General features: G+C 38.0%; 1 protein-coding gene across 5 annotated transcripts in view; it reads left to right on the top strand.

Annotated features, from left to right (window-relative positions):
• RASA2 (RAS p21 protein activator 2) overlaps positions 1-26,525 on the top strand; it is a 126,276-nt gene that overhangs the window by 13,609 nt on the left and 86,142 nt on the right. For 3 of the 5 annotated variants that reach the window (XM_055569499.1, XM_055569498.1, XM_055569500.1), the window contains exons 2-3: positions 12,295-12,412; positions 18,068-18,171. In XM_055569499.1, coding sequence (XP_055425474.1) covers positions 12,295-12,412; positions 18,068-18,171 — 222 coding nt within the window. Of the gene's footprint in view, positions 1-11,538; positions 11,643-11,802; positions 11,940-12,294; positions 12,413-18,067; positions 18,172-26,525 lie in introns of those variants that run through there. The other 2 variants (XM_055569503.1, XM_055569502.1) reach the window with 2 other exon arrangements.

Genomic DNA, 26,525 nt, shown 5'->3' with positions numbered 1-26,525 from the left:
CCTGGGATCAATCCCTGGGTTGGGAAGATCGCCTGGAGAAAGGAATGGCTTCCCATTCCAGTATTCTGGCCTGGAGAGTTCCATGGACTGTATAGTCCATGGGGTCACAAAGAGTTGGACACGACTGAGTGACTTTCACTTCACTTACTCAGCTGATGGCCACAATAGCCCTTGAAGCCTTGTAATGACTTCTTTTTACACAGGAGGTTGAGACTAGGACATGCAGAGAATTAAGTACAAAACTCACGCTGAAACTCCCAACTCCAAAATGAATTTGTTCTAACTTGCTGTACTATGGCAGTACTGTAGATGTTTTCAGAATTATTTTCAACTTTTGTCTTACTGGAAAAGTTAAAATTAAACTTTATATGAAAATTGAAAGACCTTATATGTTAACATTACATAGGATTGTCTTGAGACATCCCTGCAGTCCAGTGATTAGGACTGTGTGCTTCCACTGCAGGAGGCACAGGTTTGATCCCTGGTTGGGGAACTAAGAGCTCACATCCTGCATGATGTGGCCAAAAATTAAAAAAATGATATAGCATTGTCTTATGTATCTATAACTAGATGGTATAATAGCATTTTATTCTAAGCTTGTGTATACTGAAACTTATGTTTTTAAGTGTACATTTGATTCCTTTACTCCATTTTTTGGTTGAGTACATAAATGATAATGTTTGCATATTTTTATATCTTCCCCCCATCTAAAGTTCTAATCCTCTGCTTAGGTTGATACTCCAGTTACTAGAACATCATATCCCGAGTCTGGCCAAGTTCTGGATTTTCCCTCTGCAGTATCTCTTCCATATTTCTTTTCCTCCATTGCCCCTTCGTTACCTTAGATTAGGCCCTGTAACTGTCAGTGATTTTCCTGAAGCATAGATTTGATCACACGGGGACTTCTAGTGACGCTGTTGCTTGCTGAATGAAATTAAAACTCCTTGGCTTGACATCACAGGTTCTGAGCAGTGCCACCTTTCTTTTACAGCTGCATCCTTTCTTCTCCCCTTCATCTCTCTCTGCTTGAGTCAGTTTGTACTGTTAACTGCTTTCTTGAAGGTGCTCCTGCTGTTTCCACCTCCTGAACTTGTTCCTGTTATGCCTTACCCCTGCAGTGTTATCCCTCCGTCCCCAATTTCTCTATTTAAAAAAAATTACTTGGAAGAAGTTATTACGAAGATTAAGTGGCATACATGTGAAGTCCCTAAAAAACATCATCTCTCTGTGTGTGTGTAATGTAAGTATGTGATAAATGGAAACTAGTATTATGATTCAGCTTTCCTCCCACTGCAGATAATCTTTTTCTTAGGATCATCTTGTCCAGGACCCTGGCCCTTTGCAGTTTCTCTTGGGAGTTATTCACATTCTGAACCTCTTATTTCTGTGCTTAAGGTATCCTTTGAAATAGATTGGAGATCTACAGGATCTCTTAGGATAGTTTCAGAAAGGAATAGCTGTCTGTTCCTCTAGGCACTTCTCTGCTCAGAAAGACATGAATAGGAATGGAAAGACGAGGCTTTGGAATTTGATTTTTGTCAGTTCACTGTACTGCCAGTGTAACTATGATTTTTTTTTTCAATTTATAAAAGAGAACAGTAATGCTTATGTCAAAGGTGGTTGTACCAACCAAATGGGATATTTTAGAAAATGTTTAGTATTGTCTCGGAGCATGCAACTGCTTGAGAAATATTTGTCTTCTATTCTTACTTATCCCAGTAATGTCTCCCTCTAGGACACAGAAACACACATACAAACCTACAGATATAAATGCATGCACATAGTCCCCGCAAAACATCCACATAAACACATATGTGCATACTTGCATTCATGCCCAGAAGCATATACACTGGAATCTCTCCCAGTACCTTGATATTTGGAATTCTAGATTTAGGTAAAATTATATGGTAGGATCTGGATTTATGCCCTTTGACCTTTGCATAGAATCACTGATCTTGTACACATAGAGTTGGCCATCTTTCTATTTCTGTTAATCTAGGTTATCAGTTTTGATTTCCAGTTGTGTTTATCTTCTTGGTTTAAATTGTTTACTTTTTGCCAATGACTAAAAGCTATTTTCTGTAAAATACTTACTTGGCTTCCCTTTTTCTTCAGATATTTATGCAGAAGTTACCTTGTGGGTGGAGCCTTCCTTGGCACCCTTCCCTCTGCCATTTCATGTGGTACCTGTTCCTTCTTAATACTAACATACCATTTTATTTATTTATTATCTGTCCATCTTATTAGCTCAGTGTGGACATGGTTTTTGTGTGTTTTTCGCACTCATGTATCCTTACTATCTTAGTAGGCACTCAGTAAATGAATGTGTGCATCTCAGGAGTGTTTTGTTTATTTTCAATACGATGTCTCTTCGCACTATGGAGATTTTTAAATTTAGTGCTTTTGGTAACTATACAGGAGACATTTTCTTTTTAAACCTTTGGAGCAACTGACATGGATCAGTTTATATCAAACATATAAAAAGAAGTTTATTTGCAATTTTATAATTTGTGATGTGATGTTAGAACCTCTTCTTTGCCCGTGCTAAAGTTATAAACATACACATTAGTAGATATTTCATTATCTATTATAAGCTAAGCATGGTGCTAAGAATTGGTTCGGTCAGTTTATATTCAGTGAAGAGACATACAGCAGTCTGATTTGCTGGTTCCTTCTTAACTCTACTAGCGCGAAATGATGGAGAACTCTGAGGCTCAGTCAAATCTCTTCTCTTTTTTCCATATTTACTGTTCTTGTAATTGGATAGTCTTATGGTTTGAGAAATAGTATGTAGTTGCTAATGATTCTCAGGTTCTATCTCTAGCCAGCACTTCCTTGCCTGCGGCACATCTGCACTTGGATATTTAAAGGCATCTCAGACTAAGCATACTTTCTTTCCCAACAAGAAGCTCTTTGCTCTGGAAGTGGCATCTCTGTTCATCCAGCTGCTCTGGCTGAAACTCTTTAAGAAGTGATCCTTGACCCCCTTTCCTCTTACACCCACATCCAAAATATCCGTAATCCTCTTGGCTTTATCTTCAAATTATATGACCAGTTGGCCACTTCTTTGCATGCCAAGACTGCCTATCTGGTCTAAGTTAACTGTAATCAAAATTCCTCCTGTCCAGCTTCCGGCTTCCACCCTTTACCTTCTGCCATGATTCTTTAGAACAAAGTTAGATCATGGCATTCTTCTGCCCATAATCCTTCAATAGCTTCCCATCTCATTCAGGAAAGCCTAAGACTTTCCATTGGCCACAAGACCCTATTTAACCTGCTTCCTTCCCCTCTCCTATCTCATCTCTTACTGTTTCCTCCCTCTTCCTACCTTGTTTATTGTTTTACAGCCATACTGGCCGCCTTGCTGTTCCTTCAATATGCCAAATTATCCTCTGTCACTGCCTTTGCATATTTTATTGTTTCTGCTTGTGTCTTTCCCTAGATATCTGCGTGACTCATTCCCTCACTGACCTCCTTCAAATATCTCCTCAAATATCTCCGTATAAAGGCCTTCCTCGTATAAAATAGCATTGCTGTCCTCCCTCTCTCTCCCCTCTGGGCGTGGCACTCCCTAAGTCTCTTACCTTTATTTTCTTCCATGGCAATAAATATTATATACTTGGTTAAGAGTTTATGATGTTTGTTTCCACTGTCTAGATTGTACAGTGGTTCCATGTGGGCAAAGACCTATATTTTTTATTCATTGTTATATTCCCAGTATAGGTGCCTGGCATCCTATAGGCACTTAATATGTTAAATGAAACAGAACAGGTGCAATACAATATGATCCTTATAGTGGAAGTACAGATTCAATGCAGTAGGAAAGAGAGGAAAAGGTGACTGACTACCTAGGAGTTGAGGGAAGATTGTACAAACATGCCTTAAGCAGAACTTTGTGGGGGAAAAGGTTAGGTGAGAGCATCTCATGCAGTGAAAATAGCATTATAAATGTACAGAGGCATGAGAGAATACAATGTTTTCAAGGAACTAAAAGTGCAGTACTGTGGAGCATAACTTGTGTGGTTATGATTAAATAGTAGATGGTGCCAGATCATGAAGCATTTTTATGCCAGACTAGGGAATTTTAGATTTTATCCTGCAAGGTGGGCAGTGGTAGGTAGTGTGGAACCACTGAAGGCTTGAGCAGGAGTGCTATGTAACATATTTAAAAAAAGGAACTAGCAACAGTGTGAAGGATGGGATCCAAGCTAAATATACCATTTTATTACATACTCTGTATTTGATGTTATAAGATTTCAATGATGCAGAGAAACAATTACTATCACATGAATGGACAGGCGGCTGTTTCATTTTATGGTTGGACAAAACCAGTGATGTGTCTGTCATGTGAAGGTGTTCTTGGCATACTTGCAGCCCATCTGTGAGGGGGAAGAAGTAAATGCCCAGTGGAGAATTAGTTCATCTCTAAAACCCTTGCTTTAAGAGAGAAGGTGGTTTTTTTGTTTTTTGTTTTTTTTTAAATTTGGTTAACAATTAACGTTGTAAGGCATGTAGACTAGAAAAGCTCTTAAAGAGCTATTGTTTAGTTGCTAAGCATGTCCTACTCTTTTGCGACCCCATTTACTGAATGTAGCCCACAAAACTCCTTCTGTCCATGGAATTTCCCAGGCAAGAATACTGGAGTGGGTAACCATTTCCTTCTCCAGGGAATCTGCTTGGCCAGGGATCAAAGTGTCATCTCCTGCATCAGCAGGCCAGTTCTTTACCACTGAGCCACCAGGGAAGCCCTCTTAAAGAGTGCCAGTTATGAATTCAACAAGAAATGGTCTTGTTACAGAGTAAAAGATGTTGTGCTTGAAGGCCAGGCTCCTTTCTTCATAGAGGAACAGTTGTTTTGTCATTAATATGCCTCCTGATAATTGGTTCTTTGTTGAAGGAAATAGTGACACTTCTAAATGTAATCAGATCTATACTGTTTGCTGTGGGGCCAATAATACATCTGCCTTTATAGGACAAGTTCCTACCTTTGTGTATGCACAAAATTTTTAAAATAAAGACTAAGCTAAAAACATCTCCTACTTTCATTCAAATGCAGGTAAAAATTATTTCCATTATTTCAGCTATCTTGCTCAAGTGTTGTATCTTAGCAATTTATTGAATGTCTTGAACACTTTAATCTTAATAGAGTTAAAATAGGATGTGTAAATTTAAGGATAAGATGGAGGTACACAAAATAGTGCACATGGTTTACATATTGAGAATTTGGGAGTTCCGAATTCATGGAGACATGATATTGTATTATCAAGCATGTTTTAAAAAATCACATTTTTTTTTCAAACTTAAAGCTTTTTATTTTGTATTAGGATATAGCTGATTAACAATGTTGTGGTAGTTTTAGGTGAACAGCAAAGGGGCTCAGACATACATATACTTGTATCCATTCTCTCCTGAACCCCGCCTCCCATCCATGCCAGCACATAATAGAGTATAGTTCCATGTGCTATAAAATAGGTCCTTGTTGGTTATCCATTTTGAACATAGCAGTGTGTACATGACCTTCCCAAACCTCCCAGCTATCCCTTCTCCCCGGGCAACCATAAGTTCATTTTCTAAGTCTTTGAGTCTCTTTCTGTTTTGTAAATAAGTTCATTTGTATCATTGCTTTTTAGATTCCAAATATAAGGGATGTTGTACGATATTTCTCCTTTTCTTTCTGACTTACTTCACTCAGTATGACACTGTCTGGGTCCATCCATGTTGCTGCAAATGGCATTATTTCATTCTTTTTAATGGCTGAGTAATATTCCATTGTATATATGTACCACATCTTCTTTATCCATTCCTCTGTTGATGGACATTTAGGTTGCTTCCATGTCTTGTCTGTTGTAAACAGGATGCAATGAACATTGGGATGAGTGTAGCCTTTGGGATCGTGCTTTTGTCTGGATATATGCCCAGGAGTGGGATTGCATATGGTCATATGGCAGCTCTATTTTTAGTGTTTTAAGGAACCTCCGTACTGTTCTCCATAGTGGCTGTAGTAATTTACATTCCCACCAACAGTGTAGGAGGGTTTCCTTCTCTCCGCACCCTCTCCAGCATTTATTGTTTGGATTTTTTGCTGATAGCCATTCTGACTGGTGTGAGGTAATACCTCACACCAATTTGCACAAATCAAATGCAAATATTTGATTTGCATTTCTCTAATAACTAGCAATATCGAGCAGCTTTTCATGTGCCTATTGTCCATTTGTATGTCCTCTTTGGAGAAATGTGTCTTCAGGTTTTCTGCCCATTTTTGAGTGGGCTGTTTGTTTTGATACTGTTAAGCATCATAAGCTGTTTGTAAATTTTGGAGACTAATTCCTTATCAGTCACATCTTTTGCACATATTTTCTCCCAGTCTGTAGGATGTCTTTTCGCTTTGTTTATTTTTGCCTTTGCTGTGCAAAAGCTTTTGAGCTTAAGTAGGTCCCATTTGTTTATTTTTGTTTTTATTTCCATTATTCTGGGAGATGGATTGAAAAAGATATTGCTGTGATTTATGTCAAAGAGTGTTCTGCCTATGTTTTTCTCAAGGAGTTTTATAGTGTCTGTGTAGGTCTTTAATCCATTTTGAGCTTATTTTTGTGTATAGAGATAAGGAATGATTTAATTTCACTTTTTTACATTTGGCTGGCCAGTTTTCCCAGCACCATTTGTTGCAGAGACTGTCTTTCCAACATTGGGTAGTCTTGCCTCCTTTGTCAGAGATTAATTGGCGGTAGGTGCATGGGCTTATTTCTGGGTTTTCTGTCCTGTTCCACTGATATATATTTCTATTTTTGTGCTAGTACATAGTGTTTAAAAACCACATCTAAATGCTACAATAGGAAATGCAGAGTGTTCTCTGAAAGCAGATAGTAACAACCATGCAGAGAGTCAGGCTGTATCCTTCTCCCGTTTCCAAGTTGACACTTTCACCTTTTGGGTGTGCTGTGCTGTTCAGCTCACTGTCTAATGGAACACAAAAGTCGTTGCAGTGAGATATTACCTTATAATTTCTTGAGTCCATGTTTGATCCAGATAGCCACATCTATTAATAGCTGAAAGATTTACCAAGCTCTGATGACCAGTAATATGAAGTGGGATTTTTAGATTTGTTAGAAAAGGTAGAAAGGATAAGAAAAGAAGCTAGTCAGGATTAGGTTACAGAATCAACTCTAGCTAGTGTAAGCAGAAAGAGATTTAATAAACGATTTTAAGTGACTTATATAGAATTGTTGGAAAGACTGAAGGAACACACTTTAGTCAAACTTTTAAGTGCTCAGTTGCTTTAGTTGTGTCCGACTCTTTGCGACCCTAAGGACTGTAGCCCACCAGACTCCTGTGTCCATGGGACTCTCCAGGCAAGAATAGTGGAGTGGGTTGCCATTTCCTTCTCCAGGGGATCTTCCTAACCCAGGAATTGAACCCATATCTCTTACGTCTCCTGATTGGCAAGTAGATTCTTTACCATGAGCACCATCTGGGAAGCCCTTAAACTTTAAAAAATAATGTTCAAAAGCCACATTGCATCGGGGCCATGACGGGAGTTACTACCTCTTTTAGGATCAGAAAGGTGCCTGAAAAATTAGGAAATTGTAACATTTAGCTGCTAGTCTTTAGAACCTTGTCACCTGGGCCATGATCAGAAGTCTGCCACTGTTAGGAAACAGCCGGCGACAAGTAAACGGTTGTCACTGCTGTTGGCTCGTGCTGCCGCCATCATGCACATGACCTGTGCGACAGAATGTATGCTGTGTATCCTTCCTGATATCTGTGAAACCTGTGACTGGATACCAGGACTGCAGCAAGTGCTGCTATAGAAAACCTAGACATCTCCATGACAGTGCTTACTAGTAGAAGCAACCTAAATGCCACCTCCATTCTCTTTTGTCCTCCAAATTTCCAGAGAGCATCTAATTGATGGAATTTAAATCACAGCCACAACCCTAACTGCACGAAAGGCTGGGAAATGTAGTTTTTAGCTTTTAGTCTCTGCAGTACAGGAAGTCATACTGACCCACCATATCTACCACAGATACAGACCCTGATTTTCCTGAAGGCCAGCCATCGTCAAATAGGCTGCACATAAATTGAGAAAGATTGCAAGTAATACCATGAAATAATGTTGAGAAGCTTATAAGTTTGTATTTTAGTATATTTTTATTGATTTATAATGAAACATTAAAAAAATAGCTGAAATTGGTTCTCCACCTGTATGATGAATTTAATGGTCTGTGTATGCCCAAAGTTTCCTGACATTATTACCACAGAGGTGGCTCAGTGGTAAAGAATCTGCTTGCCAATGTGGAAGTCATGGGTTCAATCCCTGGGTCAAGAAGATCCCCTGGGGAAGGAAATGGCACCCCACTCTAGTATTCTTGCCTGGGAACTCCCGTGGACAGAGAAGCCTGGCAGGCTACAGTCCATGGAGTCACAAAGAGTTGGACCCAACTGAGCAACTGAACACACACATCCACACACACAGTATTATTAGTAGAGCTTCCCAGGTGGCTCAGTGGCAAAGAGTCAGACATGATTTAGTGACTAAACAACAACAAATATTATTAGTGTTCTTGGGAGTTACAGTAAAGAAATAGGTTCAGAAGCCAAATTGCAGATTCAGGCTGTGAGTAGGAGGGGAAGAATTGGAGTAGAGATTATAGAATAAGTTTTCCAGACGCTTGCCTTTTAAGGAGCAGTAGTTTTTTGTTTGTTTATTTTTTGACCAGTGCACTTACTTATTTATATACAGTAATTTACTAGAACTAGTGAGGCCCTATGAAAATACCATATGCAGGACAGGTATCATCTTCTCAAGTTCCTCATTTCTTTTTGTGTAGCTTAATATAAAGAGTGTGCTCTTAAAATAATCTTTTTGTTTAGAGATATATGGAGTGCAACATTATTTTTGTGAATTCTCTAACCTTTAGTTACTTCACTTTAGATCTTTTTAAATAATGTGGCAATTAATTATTTTGATTAATGCCAGTTAGTTACTGCTGCAGTTTGGAGGTATAGTTTAAAGACTCGAAAGTTGACTTAACCTATTAGCGTGGTCGATTGGTGATCTAGCATTGATTAGATGATTTTACTTTATTTTGAACAGCAGTGACAGATATTCAAAGATTATGAACAACTTTTTTAGGAAGTGATGTTGAGTGCATTTTAAATTTAAATATTCTGTAGAATTTGAATTTTTCCCTATTCTAAGTAAATATCTAATAATGTCACTTTCATTGGATTTTGCAGAGAAAATAATCCTGTTTCCCTCTTAAAAAGGTGGGTGGCGGAATATGTGTACATTTATACAGTGTAGTTTCTCAAGTTGCGCTTGTGTGAATGAAATAGCAACATGTTCAAGGGCAATGATTTAGTATTCCAGATTCCCTCATTAGATATGGAGCATGTTTATTATGATTTTAATTCCAAATTTGTTTACATTGCAAGCCCTTTATGGTGACCTAGGTGGATTTTCCGCTAAAAAAAAAACAAACCCTCAAACCCTCTGGATTGTACAGAGGGGAGGCAAAAAAGGAAAGACTTAAAGGAGAAAGTCGAAAATGAAAATGAAATTGTTGGGCAGCGTGCTAGAGTGAGAGGGAGGAAACGGGGATGAGAGAACACAGCAGAGGGATGAGCTGTGGATAATAAGGGCGGACATGTAATCTTCTGAGGAAGAGGAGACTGGATGGATACAAATTCAGATATACAGTATTTCTGCCTTTTAGAAAACTAGTGAATTTGTAAAGGCCAACCCATATTGGGCAATTTAGGGGTCATTTAAAAGATTAGATTCCTTTATTTTGACTTGAAATGAATATGTTTATTCTGTGACATGGTAACTTGATTTTTTTTTCTAGTCTCTCAGTGATGAACTAAATAACAGTATCTTACTGGTGCTCTTCCATTGATTTTTCTAATTTTACTTAATTTTACTTTTAATTTTTGAGAAGTATGTTTTATTCAGTGGACTTACTCAGGACTTAAGCCGGAGAGACAGCCTCCCAGATGGCTCTGAGGGACTTCTCCCTGATTTTTCTAATTTTAATTTAAAAAAATCATTTGTGTATTGAGTTTTTCGCAGGTACTTAAGTTTCTGATAGACTTCTTTAAAGTAAATTGGTTCAAATGGCCTTTTGTTTTAAAGTTGGTAAGCAGAAAGAGACCTGGGTTTATCCAGCCCAGACTTTTGTCAGGAAAACTTGTTCTTCCCAGGTTTGTCTGAAGCCATTTGGCCACTTAGTACCAAAGGTAATACGGAAATACTTAGTTTCATGATTCTCAGGGAAATGCTCTTTCCCTAATGCCTACCACCTTTTTTCCTAATTTAGTACACTGGTGTCTGATTTCAGCACCCGCTTCTCACAAGAACTTCAAAACTAGACTTACTTGATTCTTTAATATTCATTCAGCACATATTTCTCAATAGTTGACAGTCACTATTTGAGATCCTGAAGATCAGTTAAGTTCTCAGGCCTTGAATGAGGTAGCTAAGAACTCCCTAAGAATGAGGGAATCAGATATAAAAATGAAGAGTTTCAGATAGTTGTAAATGCTATCAAGAAAAGAGAGAAATAGAATATAGTAGCAGGATTATTTCTTGTAGATAGAATAGTACGGATGGGTTTCTCTGAGGAAGTGGCGTTTGCGCTGAGACCTAAATGAGAGGAAGAGACAGCCATATGAAAATGGGTTAGAGGACTCCAGACAGAGGTCCTAAGCTTGAACAAGTTTGACATGGTTGATGAATGGAAAGAGGGTGAACACTGGGGAGAGTGGGAGGAAAGAGGTCAAAGAGAGGACAGTTGAGTGGGGCTGGGTAGACCAGGGGAATTTAGAAATGGATTGACTTCTGTTCTCTGTTTAGTTGCTCAGAAAGAATCTGTGTCTGATTCTCTGTGACCCTGTCCACAAGATTTTTCAGGCAAGAATACTGGTGTAGGTTTCCGTTTCCTCCTCCAGGGCATCGTACCAACCCAGGGAGCAAACCTGAGTCTCCTGAATTCCTGGTGGATTCTTTATCCTCTGAGCCATTGGGGAAGCCCCGGTGAAGTCAAATGGAGTAGGGGAGTGATTGATCTGAATATTGTGTTTAAAAGATCACACTCCTTGATGAATGAATTGTAGGATTATACTGATTAAGGCAAGGAGAAGTGGTTTCATTTGGGATTTATTACGGAGTTCAGTGGATTTACTGATGGACTGGATGTGGGAGTGGGAAGTATGGGGAACAGGTGAGAGAAAGAGAGGAAGATGGTGGTAGACTGGGGAAAACAGTGGGTTTTAGGGGAGGAAATCAGATGGTTTGGGACTTAAAAAATTTGAGAACTCTACTGGATATTCGAAGAGGCAGTTAAATATTCACATCTAGTGTTGAGGAGGAGAAATCAGGCCTGGAAATGACCTCAGGCCTCTTAGAGGCATGGGCGTTAACACCATATACTGAAGGAATTTGCTTAGGGAAAGAAGAGAAGGTGGCCCAGAACTGAACCTTGAGGCACCGCAGCATTTATAGGTGAGGAGGGAAAGAAGTCAGCAGAGGGCCAGTGATGTAGGAAGAAAACCAGAAATACTGTGTTATGGAAGCCAAGAAAAAATGAGTTTTAAGGAGCGATGTTAGCCTTCACTTACATTAAACAGTGCTGTCAGATCAGGTATGATGAGGACAGAGCAATGTCCTTGGGTTTGGCAATATGAAAGGCATTGGTGACCCTGCCTAGAGTAGCTTCATTGTCGTCATGGAGTTAAAAGCTGATTGGATGGAAGAATGAATGGAAGGTGTGGAATTAGAAACAGTGACTGTAGATGTTTGCTTTTGAGAAGTTGTGCTGTGAAAGGGAGTCTAGAAATGGAATGATGTCATGAGGGGGAGGTGGAATCAAAGGAGATTTTTTTCTTTTTTGTGCTGTTTTTACAATTGGGAAATACCAGAGTTTATTTATGACCTGATGGTAATGATCCAGTAGAGAGGACAGCTAGTGATACAGGAAAGAGGGATTAGTTGTGGAGACAAGTCCTTGGGGTGGTGCCGGTGGGATGGGGTTGAGAGCACAAGCTGGGAGCATTGCTCTTTCCTGGGACCAGGGATCTAGTGGTATAACATATCTCACGTGCCCCTTTACACACAGCTCCTCACCTCCATCTCACCAGACTATTTTAGACCAAGTTTATTATCTTTCTGTAATCACTAATACTATTTTCTGTGCTATATCTTATATGTTCTTTTTCATTTAATGCATACCATATAAGGTTTAGCATGAAGCAGCCAGTGATATTTAACACCAGTTTTAATTTTTGTGCCAACAGGTGAAGCGAAAAATTTATTGCCATATCTTGGACCCAACAAGATGAGAGATTGTTTCTGCACCATAAATTTGGACCAGGAAGAAGTTTATCGTACCCAAGTTGTTGAAAAATCTTTAAGGTTTGTAAAAAATTAGTAAATTATCACTAATATGATATATATTGAATGATAGCTTTTATATGTTTTCCTGACTGTTATCAAGAAGTCTTTCTTCATCTGAAACTTTTATTTTCCTTTTCGTTTCTGAATTTATTTTTAGAATTAACAGAATCTCAGAGTTTAAGGAGCCTTAATGTTCATTGAGCTGGACTAAATCCATTATACTTAGTTCCTCCTGACAATTATTTTTGACAAGTCGTCATCTGGCATTTGCTTAATGTTCAAGTGACCAAGGATTTCACTGCCTCCTAAGCAGCCTGTTAGGTCTTAGAACTATTCTGACTCTTAGATTTAGTTGATTAATGTCTATCAAAAGGAAAACCTACTGTATGCCAAGCACTTGCCGGGCGCTATTTATTCATACATCCACGAGAACAAGATGGACGCAGAACTTGCTTTCATGTGGCTTCTCATTGCCTCAAAAATGTGTCTTCCTTTTAATTGTTCCTAATTCTGTCCCTTGAATATATGGGGAACATGTTTAATCCATCTTTCACATGATAGTCTTTGAAGTTTTTGAAAACAACCACCAATACCTCAGTTTTTTTCTCTAGGCTAAATTTTGCCCACTTACTTGAACTTTTTCAAAGTACATCATAATTTTATTTCTCTTGAGAATAAATTACCCCTTAACAAGCCACTTAACTAAGTAGTGCACTGTAAGGGAACGAGCTCTTAGGTAGATTTCTCATTTTTTGGAAGTGTAGTAGCACTGCAAGAGTATCAGTAAATTTTAATTCATAAAATTGAAATGTGCCACCTCTTCCCTTTAATAGTGTTTGTGGATATAATTCTAGTGCAGAGCTGTGCTGGAGGGATACAGTCTTGTCCAGAGATAAAAGTTAAAATAAGGGAATCAGAAGTTGTTGGAATGAACATATGATGGATGAAATATTCAGTAGCCCAAGAAGATTTGAATATACTTCACATCTTTAATCATAAATCACCTGCCCTGTTTTATTAGAATTCTGTAATTTACATAAATGATGAAACTGAGTCACCAAAAGACTGAACAATTTGCACACTTAATAAAGGAAGTTAGAAGCAAAACTGAGATTGGAACCTGAAACTGTTTGTTTCTTAATGTATGTTGATTACATATCACATAAAAATCAGTGATATATAAAACTAGTAATTTTCAATAAGTTGAATACTTGTTTTAGTTTCTACCACATAGCCTCGTAAATGAGAAACTAAAATTAGCTTACTTTTTGTATTAAGCCCTTGCCTTGCCAGCTATTTGTGTTGGGGAAGATGATAAAATCAATTATTTTTGCTGCTGCTGCTGCTTAGTCGCTCAGTCATGCCCAACTCTTTGCCACCCCATGGAGTGTAGCCCACCAGGCTCCTCTGTCCATGGGGATTCTCCAAGGCAAGAGTACTGGAGTAGGTTGCCATGCCCTCCCCCAGGGTATCTTCCCAACCCAGGGATCGAACCCAGGTCTCCCACATTGCAGGTGGATTCTTTACTGACTGAGCCACCAGGGAAGTTCAAGAATACTAGAGTGGGTAGCCTGTCCCTTCGCCAGGGGATCTTCCCGACCCAGAAATCAAACCGGGGTCTCCAGCATTGCAGGCAGATTCTTTACCAGCTGAGCTACCTGTCCACCTTAAGTTATTTTTCTAGATTCATAGACACTTGGAAGCTATTGTAAGGCTGTCAGTGGTTACCTTGCTGCTGCTGCTGCTGCTGCTGCTGCTGCTAAGTCGCCTCAGTCGTGCCACCCCATAGACGGCAGCTGACCAGGCTCCCCCGTCCCTGGGATTCTCCAGGCAAGAACACTGGAGTGGGTTGCCATTTCCTTCTCCAGTGTGTGAAAGTGAAGTCACTCGGTCCTGTCTGATTCTTAGCAACCCCATGGACTGTAGCCCACCAGGCTCCTCCATCCATGGGATTTTCCAGGCAAGAGTACTGGAGTGGGGTGCCATTGCCTTCTCCAATGGTTACCTTTCCTATGCTATGCTATGCTATGCTAAGTCACTTCAGTCGTGTCCGACTCTGTGTGACCCCATAGACAGCAGCCCACCAGGCTCCTCCGTCCCTGGGATTCTCCAGGCAAGAACACTGGAGTGGGTTGCCATTTCCTTCTCCAATGCATGAAAGTGAAAAGAGAAAGTGAAGTTGCTCAGTCATGTCCGACTCTTAGCGACCCCATGGACTGCAGCCTACCAGGCTCCTCCGTCCATGGGATTTTCCAGGCAAGAGTACCGGAGTGGGGTGCCATTGCCTTCTCCAATGGTTACCTTAGGTCATTTCAATACAATTAGGCTAGATGTTTTTTGGATTCTAGGTGCCTCCTAGCATTCTTGCGGAACAGGGTGAAAGAATCTGTAGTATGAACCCTTGCTCACCTTGCTTTCATTTCAGTGTTTCTACTATTCTGAATGTTGTGATAAGCTGTTAAGTCAAAAGACAGTAGATATCATTTAGATCTGTTATGGGTTCTGAATATTACAGTTTTTATAGATAGTCTGGTTATAGAATTTTCATAGCAGGTAAGTAGGAGTCACATGTGGAACCCATAGCTCCTAAATCTCTGTCTCAATCCTTCTGAGAAGTAGGAGACCTATAAACAAACTGAGTAGCAATACTTCTTGTACCTTGTGCTTCTCTTCCCCCACCAGGAATTTCCTTGGGAGTGATGTGCATAATCATGGGTCAGTGGTAACAGTAGAGTATAAGTCTTGTCATGGCTCCTCACCAACCTTGTTGAAAACCCTTCTCAAATGGATTGATTAGTTACCTTACTTATAAAATAAAGATGTGGGCACCCAGATGTGGGGATTAGGTTGTTGAGATTGTGATGATACAGTGATACAGGTGACTTAGTGAATAATTTTCATCTTGTTCTTATTTGGCTTTAGAATGTGTTTTAAAAATAGTATTTCAGAGTGGATACATGATCAAATCAGATCAGATCAGTCACTCAGTCATGTCCGACTCTTTGCGACCCCATGAATCGCAGCATGCCGGGCCTCCCTGTCCATCACCAACTCCCGGAGTTCACTGAGACTCATGTCCATCGAGTCAGTGATGCCATCCAGCCATCTCATCCTCTGTCGTCCCCTTCTCCTGCCCCCAATCCCTCCCAGCATCAGAGTCTTTTCCAATGAGTCAGTTCTTCGCATGAGGTGGCCAAAGTACTGCAGTTTCAGCTTTAGCATCATTCCTTCCAAAGAAGGAAATTCTCAATTTTATAATTTTTTATAAAGTGACACAAAGGAGAACAATACCTATGCATCTTTGCCTAACAGTTGTTTTATATTAATTTCTATGTTGAGACTAATTCAGAAGACTATTTTGACAGACCAATTTTTAAAAGTTTATTTTGGTTACAATTTGAAGTACAGTTGTAATGAAGAATTTGAAGTGAAAAATATATTGACAGAAATTGACCAGGTTTTATAATAACTGAGAAGCTAAATCAACTGTTTCCTGGATAGGGTCAGAAATGACTTCTTTAAGAGTCATTTGGGCTTCCCTGGTAGCTCAGCTGGTAAAGAATCCACCTGCAATGCCAGAGACTCCAGTTTGATTCCTAGGTTGGGAAGATCCCCTGGGGGAGGGCATGGCAACCCACTTCAGTATTCTTATCTGGAGAATTCCTACGGACAGAGGAGCCTGGAGGGCTACAGTCCACGGGGTGGCAAAGAGTCGGACACGATTGAGCGACTAAGCACAGCACAGCACAAGAGACATTTAATTTGCATTTCATCTTTTTAAGTTGTGACATCCTGAAGAGCTTGTAAGTTATGGTGACATTTTAAAAATATCTTTTTAATTCTTTAAACATTACCAGGAAAGAGGTACTCTTGATAAAGGATGTTGACTAGTGTTTCAGAGATTCATGTCTTAGTAGGAGAATTTAAATATCAAAATAGCATTCTTACAGTGAACTTAGAAAAGCTGTTTCGTAGGAGAAAATCTTAGCAATTTGGGGGAAGGCAAAGATTTCTTTACTTAGGTGCCAAAAGCATCAGTCATAAAAGAGGAGAAATAATAAATTGGATTTTGTCAAAATCAGAGCCTTCTGCCCTTTAACAGATACTGTCAAGAAAATGAAATGGGAGGCCACACCTGGTAGAAAATGTTCTGACAAAAGACTTGTATCCAGAATTTATTAAAACAAAAAACAAAAAAACCCGATGAGAAAACAGACAAACCTTTTACAACCTGTGGTGGAGACTCCAACAGTTCCTAAAATAAGATATACAAATGGGCAACAAGCACATGAAAAGATATTCAACATCCTTATTCATAAGGGAAATATAGTTTGTATATTTTTGTCTCTATACAGTCTTGAACATAATGTGTCATGATAGAAATCAGATCACTGGTTCCCGTGACAGTGTGGAGGGAATGAGTACACACGGGAACTTTCTAGGGAGATGGAAGTGTTCTTTATCTTGATTAGGGTAGAGATTACACAGGTGTAAGCATTTATCATGTCATTCAGTGGAATAGCTAATTTTTTTCAAAATGACTTTTAACTGATGTATAGTTGAGTTATAATGTTGTAGAGTAGCTAATTTAAAAAAACTTCCCGTAGCAAAAGTTGACAATGATGTGGAACAGCTGGAGCTGTCACACATTGCTGGTAGGAGTGTAAAATAGTATAGCCACATCGGAAACAGTCTGACAGTTTCTCATAAATTAAAAACTCACCTGCCTTTTAACTCAGCAATTCTATTTTTAGTTACCTCTCCAAAAGAACTGAAAGCATTCAAGAGCTTTATAAAAATGTTCATAGCCGCCATATTTTTGATAGCCTGAACTGGAAACAACTCAGATAACATCACTAGGAGAATAGACTGTGGAATATCCAACAGTCAGTATTCAACAATTCAATATTTTATTGTCCCAACAATTAGAAGAAATGAACTAAAGATATACGCAGCAAAATGGAAAAAAATCTCATAGGTATTAAACTGAGTGAAAGAAGCTGGATGCAAGTGTACATATTATTTGATTCCATTTATAGGAAATCTTACAATAGATCTTTAATGACAGAAATCAGATCACTGGTTGCCTGTGGCAGGTATGATGGAGTAACTGCAGAGAAACAACAGGAAACTTTGTGGGGAGTTAGAATGTTCCTATATTTTGATTGGGATGGATGCTACACAGGTTTGTAAATTTATCACAAGTCAGTAACCTCTGTACTTTAAGTTACATGTTATATGATTTGTACCTCAATAAAGCTGATTAAAAATAACCTAATTTAGTTTTTTAAAATATGTTTTAAATAACATTTTACATAACCATATTCATTTTAGGTATTATATATTATTGTGATTTACATATTTTTGAGATAATGGTGTGAATGACACTGTCCTGAGCTCTCAACTGTGTCCACTTTAAGGTGACCATGACCTCAGGCAATTACTGGATCTTCTGTCCACAGGACTCCAGAAAATCTTCTGAGCCCAACCTGGCAGTCAAGGTCCTTTCAGAAATTCAGCTTAGTTTGTACAGGCTTAATTGAAACTTAGAATTATTTTGGCATTCTTGATGTTTTTCTTTATGGTTTAATCTGTAATTTTATTTTATTGAAAATAAAATATGAGGACACTGTTGACTTTAAATTTAATGAGCTTTCCCTCTTTTCTCTCTAGCCCGTTTTTCAGTGAAGAATTTTATTTTGAGATTCCAAGAACTTTCCAGTATTTGTCTTTCTATGTTTATGATAAGAATGTTTTACAAAGAGACCTTCGTATAGGTATGTACCATTCATAATTATCTTTTAATCACAACATTGGTGTTTATATTCATTCTTTTTCTAAGTATAAAGTTGAAAACAACAGAATAATATACTCTCAAACTTCTAATCCTTCCCTCTAGACTTCATGTTCATTTGCAGATCTGATTTTTAATTTGTATGCTCAACTTGGGCGACACTTTGTCAGGGAATTGACATGACCATTTTCCCTCTAGTCATGGTGCCATATATTTCTGTAGTGCCTGATGGGTCCCTTTTCTGTAGTATTCATTATATTTGTTCATCAGTTTGTTGTTTAATGTCTAGATGCTCTAGTTGAATATATATATTTATGAAGGCAGAGACTGTCACTCCCAGAGTGCCTTAAATTTGGTGAATGATCAGTACAAGAATCATTGAATGATTCAAAGAATGTTTTTATACAAAGATCACAGTATTTGATCCCTACCAAAGAACAGCTGTTTTTGAAGTTTTTCTAATACAAGTAATAATTCACTTTAATCTGATCACATGTTTTCTCTCTGGCTGTATTGGTGACCAGTAACTCTGTTTCTTAAATAATTTCCTGAGGTACGATCTGTGAGCATCAACTCGGACAAAACTAACTGACCACATATGTGTCACATTTATGGCTTTTGCACCACTGTCTTTGAATAACAGGTAGAGGTCTTTCACTTACATGCATTAGTCTCTGTTTTTAGTGTCCTGAATTTCATCATCTCCAGCTCTCCTTTCCAGTTTCAAATATACTCATCACCTGCAGTTTAAATGATTAAGCTTTATTTAACTTTGACCTCTTGACTACCATCTAATTTGCTTCTGCTTTTACTGTTGAACTCCTGAACAAGTGATTTATATCTTTCTGCTTACTACTTATTTCTTTTTAATTCACTGTAATCTGACTTCGTTTTTGAAGTTTACCAAAGTCATTTAAAAATACCTTTTTAAAAACAGTAATATTTTTTTTAAATTCTAAAATTATTACATGTTTTAAGGGACTGGTAATGATTCTGCCTAAGAATAGCTACAGTTAATGCTTTGTGTCTTCTCATTCTTTACTTCATGCATTTATATTATTATACTGTATTGTTTATTCAGCTCTTTTTTCCTCTTTCACGTAATTCACATTCCCTCAAACATGGCATGGGCATAATCATTTCACTGTACCTTGAAAATTATCATAGAAAATTTGTTGTTCTTGGATATTACTGAAAAATTTTTTTCTGACTTGATCAGTGAAAGTAATATTTGATTTTTTTAAACCTGTATTTTCTGATTACTAGTGAATTTGAGGAATTTTTACATGTTTATTGGTCTTTTACATTTTTCTTCTGTGAATTAGTTAGTTCTTTTGCTTATTTTTCTTTTGGGTGGAATTTTATTTATTCTTCTGCCTCCATATTTGATAAATCCGTTAACTTTTGTCAGTTATATGCATGTCAAATACTTTTCTTCTGTCGCAGAAGGCATTTCATAGTTTTCAGTCCTCATCTGCCTCTGTGTCACATTAAACTCTTTGGATTGCTTATTCAACTTGCTGAAAGCCAAGGAAAAGGCAGTTTAATATTATTGTATTTTCCTAATTATCTTCCTTCTGACTTCTTCTTTACTTATATGTAGACTTTTCTCTGTCCAGCAAACCCTTAATTATGGATCATCCCAAGGCTACATCCTTAAACACTTGTCTATGTGGTGTACAAAAGGTGGGAATATTAAGGTGAATAAATTTCAAGTTGCTCCCAGGTTATCTGGCTGATTAATACTAATATATTTAATAGGGTCTGTGCTGGAGGTCAGAGAAGGCAATGGCACCCCACTCCAGTACTCTTGCCTGGAAAATCCCATGGACGGAGGAGCCTGGAAGGCTGCAATATATGGGGTCGCTGAGGGTCAGACAGGACTGAGCGACTTCACTTTCACTTTTCACTTTCATGCATTGGAGAAGGAAATGGCAACCCACTCCAGTGTTCTTGCCTGGAGAATCCCAGGGACGGGGGAGCCTGGTGGGCTGCCGTCTATGGGGTCGCACAGAGTCGGACACGACTGAAGTGACTTAGCAGTGCTGGAGGTAGGAACAAAGTACTTGGGAGCATAGAGGAAAGAAGAGTTAATTTTGTTTGGTGAAGAATTAACAGAGACTACCTAGGTAGGAAAAGAAAGAAGTTTCAAGATAATAGGGATTAGCAGAAGCAGAGAAGAAAAGGTGAGTCGTATTTGTGGTGTATCTGCTGATATATGTAAATTACTTAGGCCAAGGTTGGTAGAAGGTGAAATCTGGGAATGTAAATTGGACCAAGTTGTGATGGACACTTAAAGCCTTGCTAAGGAATTTGGACTTTACTCTGTAGACAATTTAACCTTTTAAGAATCAGGAACCTTTTAAAAATTATGTATAACTGTATATACGAATATACTTGTGTATTTTAACAACTTCCTATGGTCTGAACAATAATAAACTCAGTGTCCATAGATAACATATTTAAAATGTGTATACATATATATAACTATATATACACATATTTTTAAAGTATGAAAAATCTGCTTTAAATATATCATGTATGGTTTATGTTTTAGAATAGAGAGAGATTAGAGGCAAGGAGGCCATCAAGGAGGCTGTTATCAGATGAGATGAATAGGGCAGTGGCAGTGGAAATGCAGATGAGGGAATGTCCTTCACAGGAATAGCTTCACATGGGATTTAGGGACTGAGGAGATAAAGGGGGGATATAAGAAAGGAAAGAGTTAAAAATAATCTTGTTTTAATAGCTGTCATTAACTGAGATAAAGAGCATTCAGGATAAGAAAGGGAGAGGATGACTTTGGTTACAAACAGGTTAAACTTGCATTACCTGGGGAGCATCTTGGTGGACATGTTTGTTGATTGTTGGAAACACAGACCTGAAGCTCACAGAAAAGATCTGAATTTGATGTTTGGAGATGTGATATTGAGAATCATTAGCATTATGTGAAACTTGAAGCCTCTGTTGGAATGAATGAAATTGCCCTAGGAGCACTTCTGGAGGCTTAACAGGGGAAATGAGGACTTAGTGAAGATTGATGAAGTGTATCAGGAAGATTGGAAGAGAGAGAGTAGGGAAAGCAAGGAGATCTCTTAATGGGAAAACAAGATTTGATAGAGGCTTTTGGTGATTATTAGCAACACGAGAGAGTGTGTATCTTTAATTGACTACTCTGACTTTTTAAGAAAATGTTTTGTCATTTTCATCATCTGTTTACTCATAGTCATCATATAGTATTTGTTGAAAAGGCCTTTAGTTGAGGTTTATAATTATTTCCAAAAATTGCTTGTTTTTTTTTTTTTAATTTATTTTTTAAAGTAAAAATCAGTCCTATAGCATAGCATTTTCTGGGAATTAAATTTGAGCTAGAATTGAGAGAACCATCTTTTAAACTTAAGAAGATCTAAGAATGTGTACTGGTTGGATAGCTTTAAGAACGTGTTTGTTTTTAATTTTTAATTGTTTGCTAATACATGGAGAACTTTTCTGGTGGTCCAGTGCTTAAGAACCTGCCTGCCAGTGCAGGGGACGTGGGCTCCCTCCCTGGCCCTGGGAGATCCCACGTGCCTCAGGGCAACTAAGCCCCAGCTGCTGAGCCCACAGACTCTAGAGCCTGTGCTCCAGCTCCGCAACAGAAGCTAATGCACTGAGACACCTGTGCTCTGTTTAATTAAAAAAAAGAAACTGGCATCTAAACCCTGATTAGATGTTATTTTGAGATACTAGTCTGCCATCTTCTCAGTTTGCTGCCTTTCCGAATAAGTTGTTATTCCTTTAAAAAAAAAAAAAAAGAATATTTTTCTTTTTGTAAAAGAAAATTTTTAGTTATAATATTACAGACAATTAATTTTGGTCACTGACCCACCCCCCCCACCCCCAGTCCCCTTCCTGGAAGTGATAACTGTTATTAATATGGGGCATAATTTTTTGTATTAGAAACCTTTATATGCCAGAACAGTTAGGATGAAAACTGATTATAGATTAATTGAAAACTTGAGACCAAGGAACCATGTTAGAAAAAGATAGGAAATTGTAAAAGTAAGGCTTTGAAAGTCTTTTATTGTGTGATGTGTTGTCCTATGATATAGTGTCGTCTTCCCTTAAAAAGGGAGAAGAAGAGAAGAGAAAAACTTTTTGTTAAAAAAATATTCCATTTCCAGTAAGGATCCTAGTAATATTAAACATATACATTTTACCTTCTAATGTATATTTTCTAATTATTTTAGTTTTCAGAGGGATCTAGGCTCAAATAATTGAACCATGGTAGGCTGGTTAACTTGTATTTCTTACCTCTTGATTCAGAATGTTGTAAGAGAATTTCACTAGGATACCAGAGACCTGAATTCCATTTATGACTCTATCACTCACTGGCTTTGTGACCTTAAGCAAGTCACTGTACCTTCATAGGCCTTGTTCACCTATAAAATGAGGTTGGGTTTAAGACAGCTAATGTGTTTTTCAACATTAGAATTGTCATTTCTGCTGGCACTTACTTAGCTCCTAGGTCAAACCTACTGTTTAAATAGCTTAAGGCTACACTTCTGTGTCTGTTTGCATAGGAACTGTATCAGTTATCTATTGCTACATAACAAATCACCCTAATACTTAGTGGCTTAATTTAGCAATCTTGTATTTGCTCATGGTCCTGCAGGTCATCAGTTTGGGCCAAGCTCAGTGGGTGGTTCTGCTGGTCTTCCCTGGAGTCACTAATATGCAGTTACTTGGGAAATTGACTGGGCTCAGTGATTTGATCCATGTGTCTGATGGCTTGTGCTGGCCATGTGCTCCCCCTCCACATAATGTTGAGGGCAAGTCCTACTGCAGATGCTTATTAAGACTACTTGCATTACATTTGCTGGTATCCATTGGCAAAAGTAAGTGGCATAGCCAAACTCAGAGTCAGTGCTGGAGGAGACGACACAATGGCATAGACAGGGAAGTATGATTTTTTGAAAGCCATTACTAATATACCAGTCTGCCACAGAAACCAAAAGGAATCATTCTAAACCCTGTACACTAAGGTACTTAAGTGTTGCCATTGACTGAGTTGCTGTTACTGATGCTGCCAGAATCTGTTCAGTCCTCTGGTTCTTTTTCATCTTGTATAGGCAGTCACACTTATCCCTACATTTATCTACCGTTTCATCATTTCTACTAGTAACCAAGTAGGAACAAGGCCATCAGGATGTTGCCAGTTGGTGATCTGTATCAGGATGAAATTTCTAAGAATATGTTGTATCTAAAAACGGGGCCCTAGTAGAACACAGTTTTTACAGATGGTAAGAAAATGCTGCCTAGAAGTGGTACTGGAAAGCTAAGAATATTTATATATTTTTTTACTTAGAGACCAACAAGGATGGTTTCTGTGTCCACAGTTCCTTCATTTCTTTTTGTATTTCCTCTCCTTGTCTGATTTTAAGAAACTGATATAGTATCTGGTATATAAATGTGTGTATATGTGGTCCAAACTTTTTCTGTCTATGAGTTTGTCAGTATAGTGGGGAAATGAAATAGTACCTTTAAATAATGTGTTTTGTATTTGGTTCCTGCGTTGACTGGTTAATTATTTTTATTTTATTTTTTTGAGTTTTAGGGCCAAGCAAATGTTTAATCAAAAGTTCTATTCCTAAGAGATATTTCCCAGTTTAAGCAAACTGTTGAAATGACTACTCCATAATTTATACATGATTTTACCATACACTTCCTTAAATAAACAGTGTTTGCCAAAGACGTAAATTTGCTGTCAGAAAGAGAATAGGACTGGATAAAAGTTATTTTCAAAAGAGCCCAGTTCCTCAAAGTTGTGTCAAGAAACATGGTTTCCAGACATACCTTGTGTGAAGCATTGGGAGTTATTTGTTTATTTTTGATGTTGCTGATCTCATAGCTAGTGAAATAACGAGTTACCTTTGTTTAAAATAGTAAACATTAAAACGCTGTTGGAGACCATGAGGATGCACAGAATAAGTTTTTAAGATCATTGGAACTGAAAGTTGTTACAGAGGAGGTAAATGAGATATAGAGTTTAAATAAATCACCCAAGATCACACAGCTAATAAGTAACAAAATTGACAGTTGGCTGAGAATTAGTGTCGTTGGAAGAAACCTGAACAGGAGTGCCTTGGTTTTGAAATCGGGCTCTAGCACTCATTAGTGTGTGGGTTTTTAGTATCATTCAGCTTTCCTCATCTGTAATATACCATCTACCCCCAAGATTGTTATGAAGATTAAACAAAATGTGTAAGAATGTTACTCCCTGGTAGATATTTAATAAATTTTGGATTTTCTTTTCAGTTCGGTGCTCATTCCACTATAATCAGGCTGCTTACATTTTGTATTTAATAGCTGCCATATAACCTGTTTAAGGATAGTTCACAACAAGAATGAGGAGCGATTTTTTGGGTCTTACTTGTATTTCAGAAACTTGTTCCTCCCTTCCCTGCTCCTTTCTTCCTTCCCTGAGTTCCCTTCTCCTTTACCCGCCAACCTTTCTCATTCATTCATTCATTTATTTACCTTCCCTCCTTCCCTTCATAACTCCTCTCTATCCTGTTTGATTCCCTAAGGCTGATGACATTTCTTTTTCAAGTGTTATATTGCCCAATGAAATGCTGAATGTGTTGGCTGGTATCCTAATACCTAATGACTTCAAATATTTTTCTTTGTTTTTCTGTCGTGCTTTGTCAGTTTCTTTGACTTCTTGAGATCCTGTGCTCTTCTCTGCTTCTTTGGACTGACTAGTCTCTTGCAACCAAATCTTTACATTTTACAAATTGATGCCTTAAAAGGAACTTGATAAGAGTAAGAGCTGGCAATAAAATTGCAGGTTTTTCTCATAAAAACAAATGGCTTATTTATAGAGCTAGTCAGAAAAGGGTTTTTCTCCCAGGGGATATGAGCCATTCAATTCTTTTGTGACAGTGAGTACCATGGACACATGAGACATGAAGTAAGAGAAGAGGGTCCTCTCTTCTGGGCTTTTTTTTTTTTAACCTTTGAACTAACTTTTGGTTAGGCACTTGTAACAAAGATGTGTTTTCAGTCATCTGTGTTGTGAGTCATGAATAGAACAGGTATTTCTTAGATTTCTACTCTAGTTTTTAGAAGCATTATTGGTCAAGTAGTACTCTTGCCTGGAAAATCCCATGGACAGAGGAGCCTGGTCGGCTGCAGTCCATGGGATTGTAAAGAGTCGGACACAACTGAGCAACTTCACTTTTCACTTTTCGCTTTCATGCGTTGGAGAAGGAAATGGCAGCCCACTCCAGTGTTCTTGCCTGGAGAATCCCAGGGGCGGGGGACCCTGATGGGCTGCCATCTATGGCATTGCACAGAGTCAGACACAACTGAAGCGACTTAGCAGCAGCAGCAGCAGACTTTAGTTGAAGAATTCTGAAAATCAGCTTACCATTTAAAATATAGTGTCATTGTGATTATTTGTTGAATGAGTAAATGAATCCATCAAACCAGTACATTTCCCAAAAAACTTTTTTTTTTTTTTTTTTAATGGGCGTGGGTTGCCATGCCCTCCTCCAGGGATTCTTCCCAACCTAGGGATCAAACCTGTGTCTTCCTGCGGCTGCTGCATTGCAAATGGATTCTTTACTGCTGAGCCACCAGGGAACCCCCCAAAAAGCCTTTTTTTAAGTTGAGGGCTTGCTTTAGTGATGTTTGGATGTATTGTACATGCACGCATATGTACACTTACATACATATTCATAAATTATAAAACTAAAAATCCTGAAAATTGTCCAATAGGGTCTATATGATTACTTTTTAATTAATAGCTTTATTGATGTGTTATATACATGCCATAGAATTTACCCTTTTAAAGCATGCAGTTCTGTGGTTTTAAGTATATTCATAGAGTTGTGCAACCATTACTACTAATCTAATTCCAGAATAAAATTTTAAAGACAGTTTTTCTGTGTTTGTTTTCTTGTTATGTCTTTTCTTTTCACTTGATACACTAAAATTGATATATCTTGACAGAAAACTTTTTTTTTTTTACTGTTTTCCATAAGTTTTCAAATGTTGAACTGAAAGACCAAGCTAGGTCATAAAGTGAAAGGATATGAAGTACAATTTGGGCACTTAAAATGAAAATTTTTATTTGGTAAAATCAAAGAAAGTGAGCTATTTTTTACTTTAACGTATATCCTTTGTTGACGTTTTTGTGTTGAATGTTGGAATAAATTGTCAGTCATATGCAAAACTATCTACTTCTTAAAACTTGAATTGAGGAAGGAAATGCTTTGTAACCAACATGGCAAATACTTCATTATAATAAGAACATTTCTGTTTCTTCCTCTCATACTACTTTGTTCATTGCTC

Source organism: Bubalus kerabau, chromosome 2, assembly GCF_029407905.1.
Source record: "Bubalus kerabau isolate K-KA32 ecotype Philippines breed swamp buffalo chromosome 2, PCC_UOA_SB_1v2, whole genome shotgun sequence".
In the NCBI taxonomy this organism is placed as follows: domain Eukaryota; kingdom Metazoa; phylum Chordata; class Mammalia; order Artiodactyla; family Bovidae; genus Bubalus; species Bubalus kerabau.
This window is presented reverse-complemented; position numbering and strand designations above follow the sequence as displayed.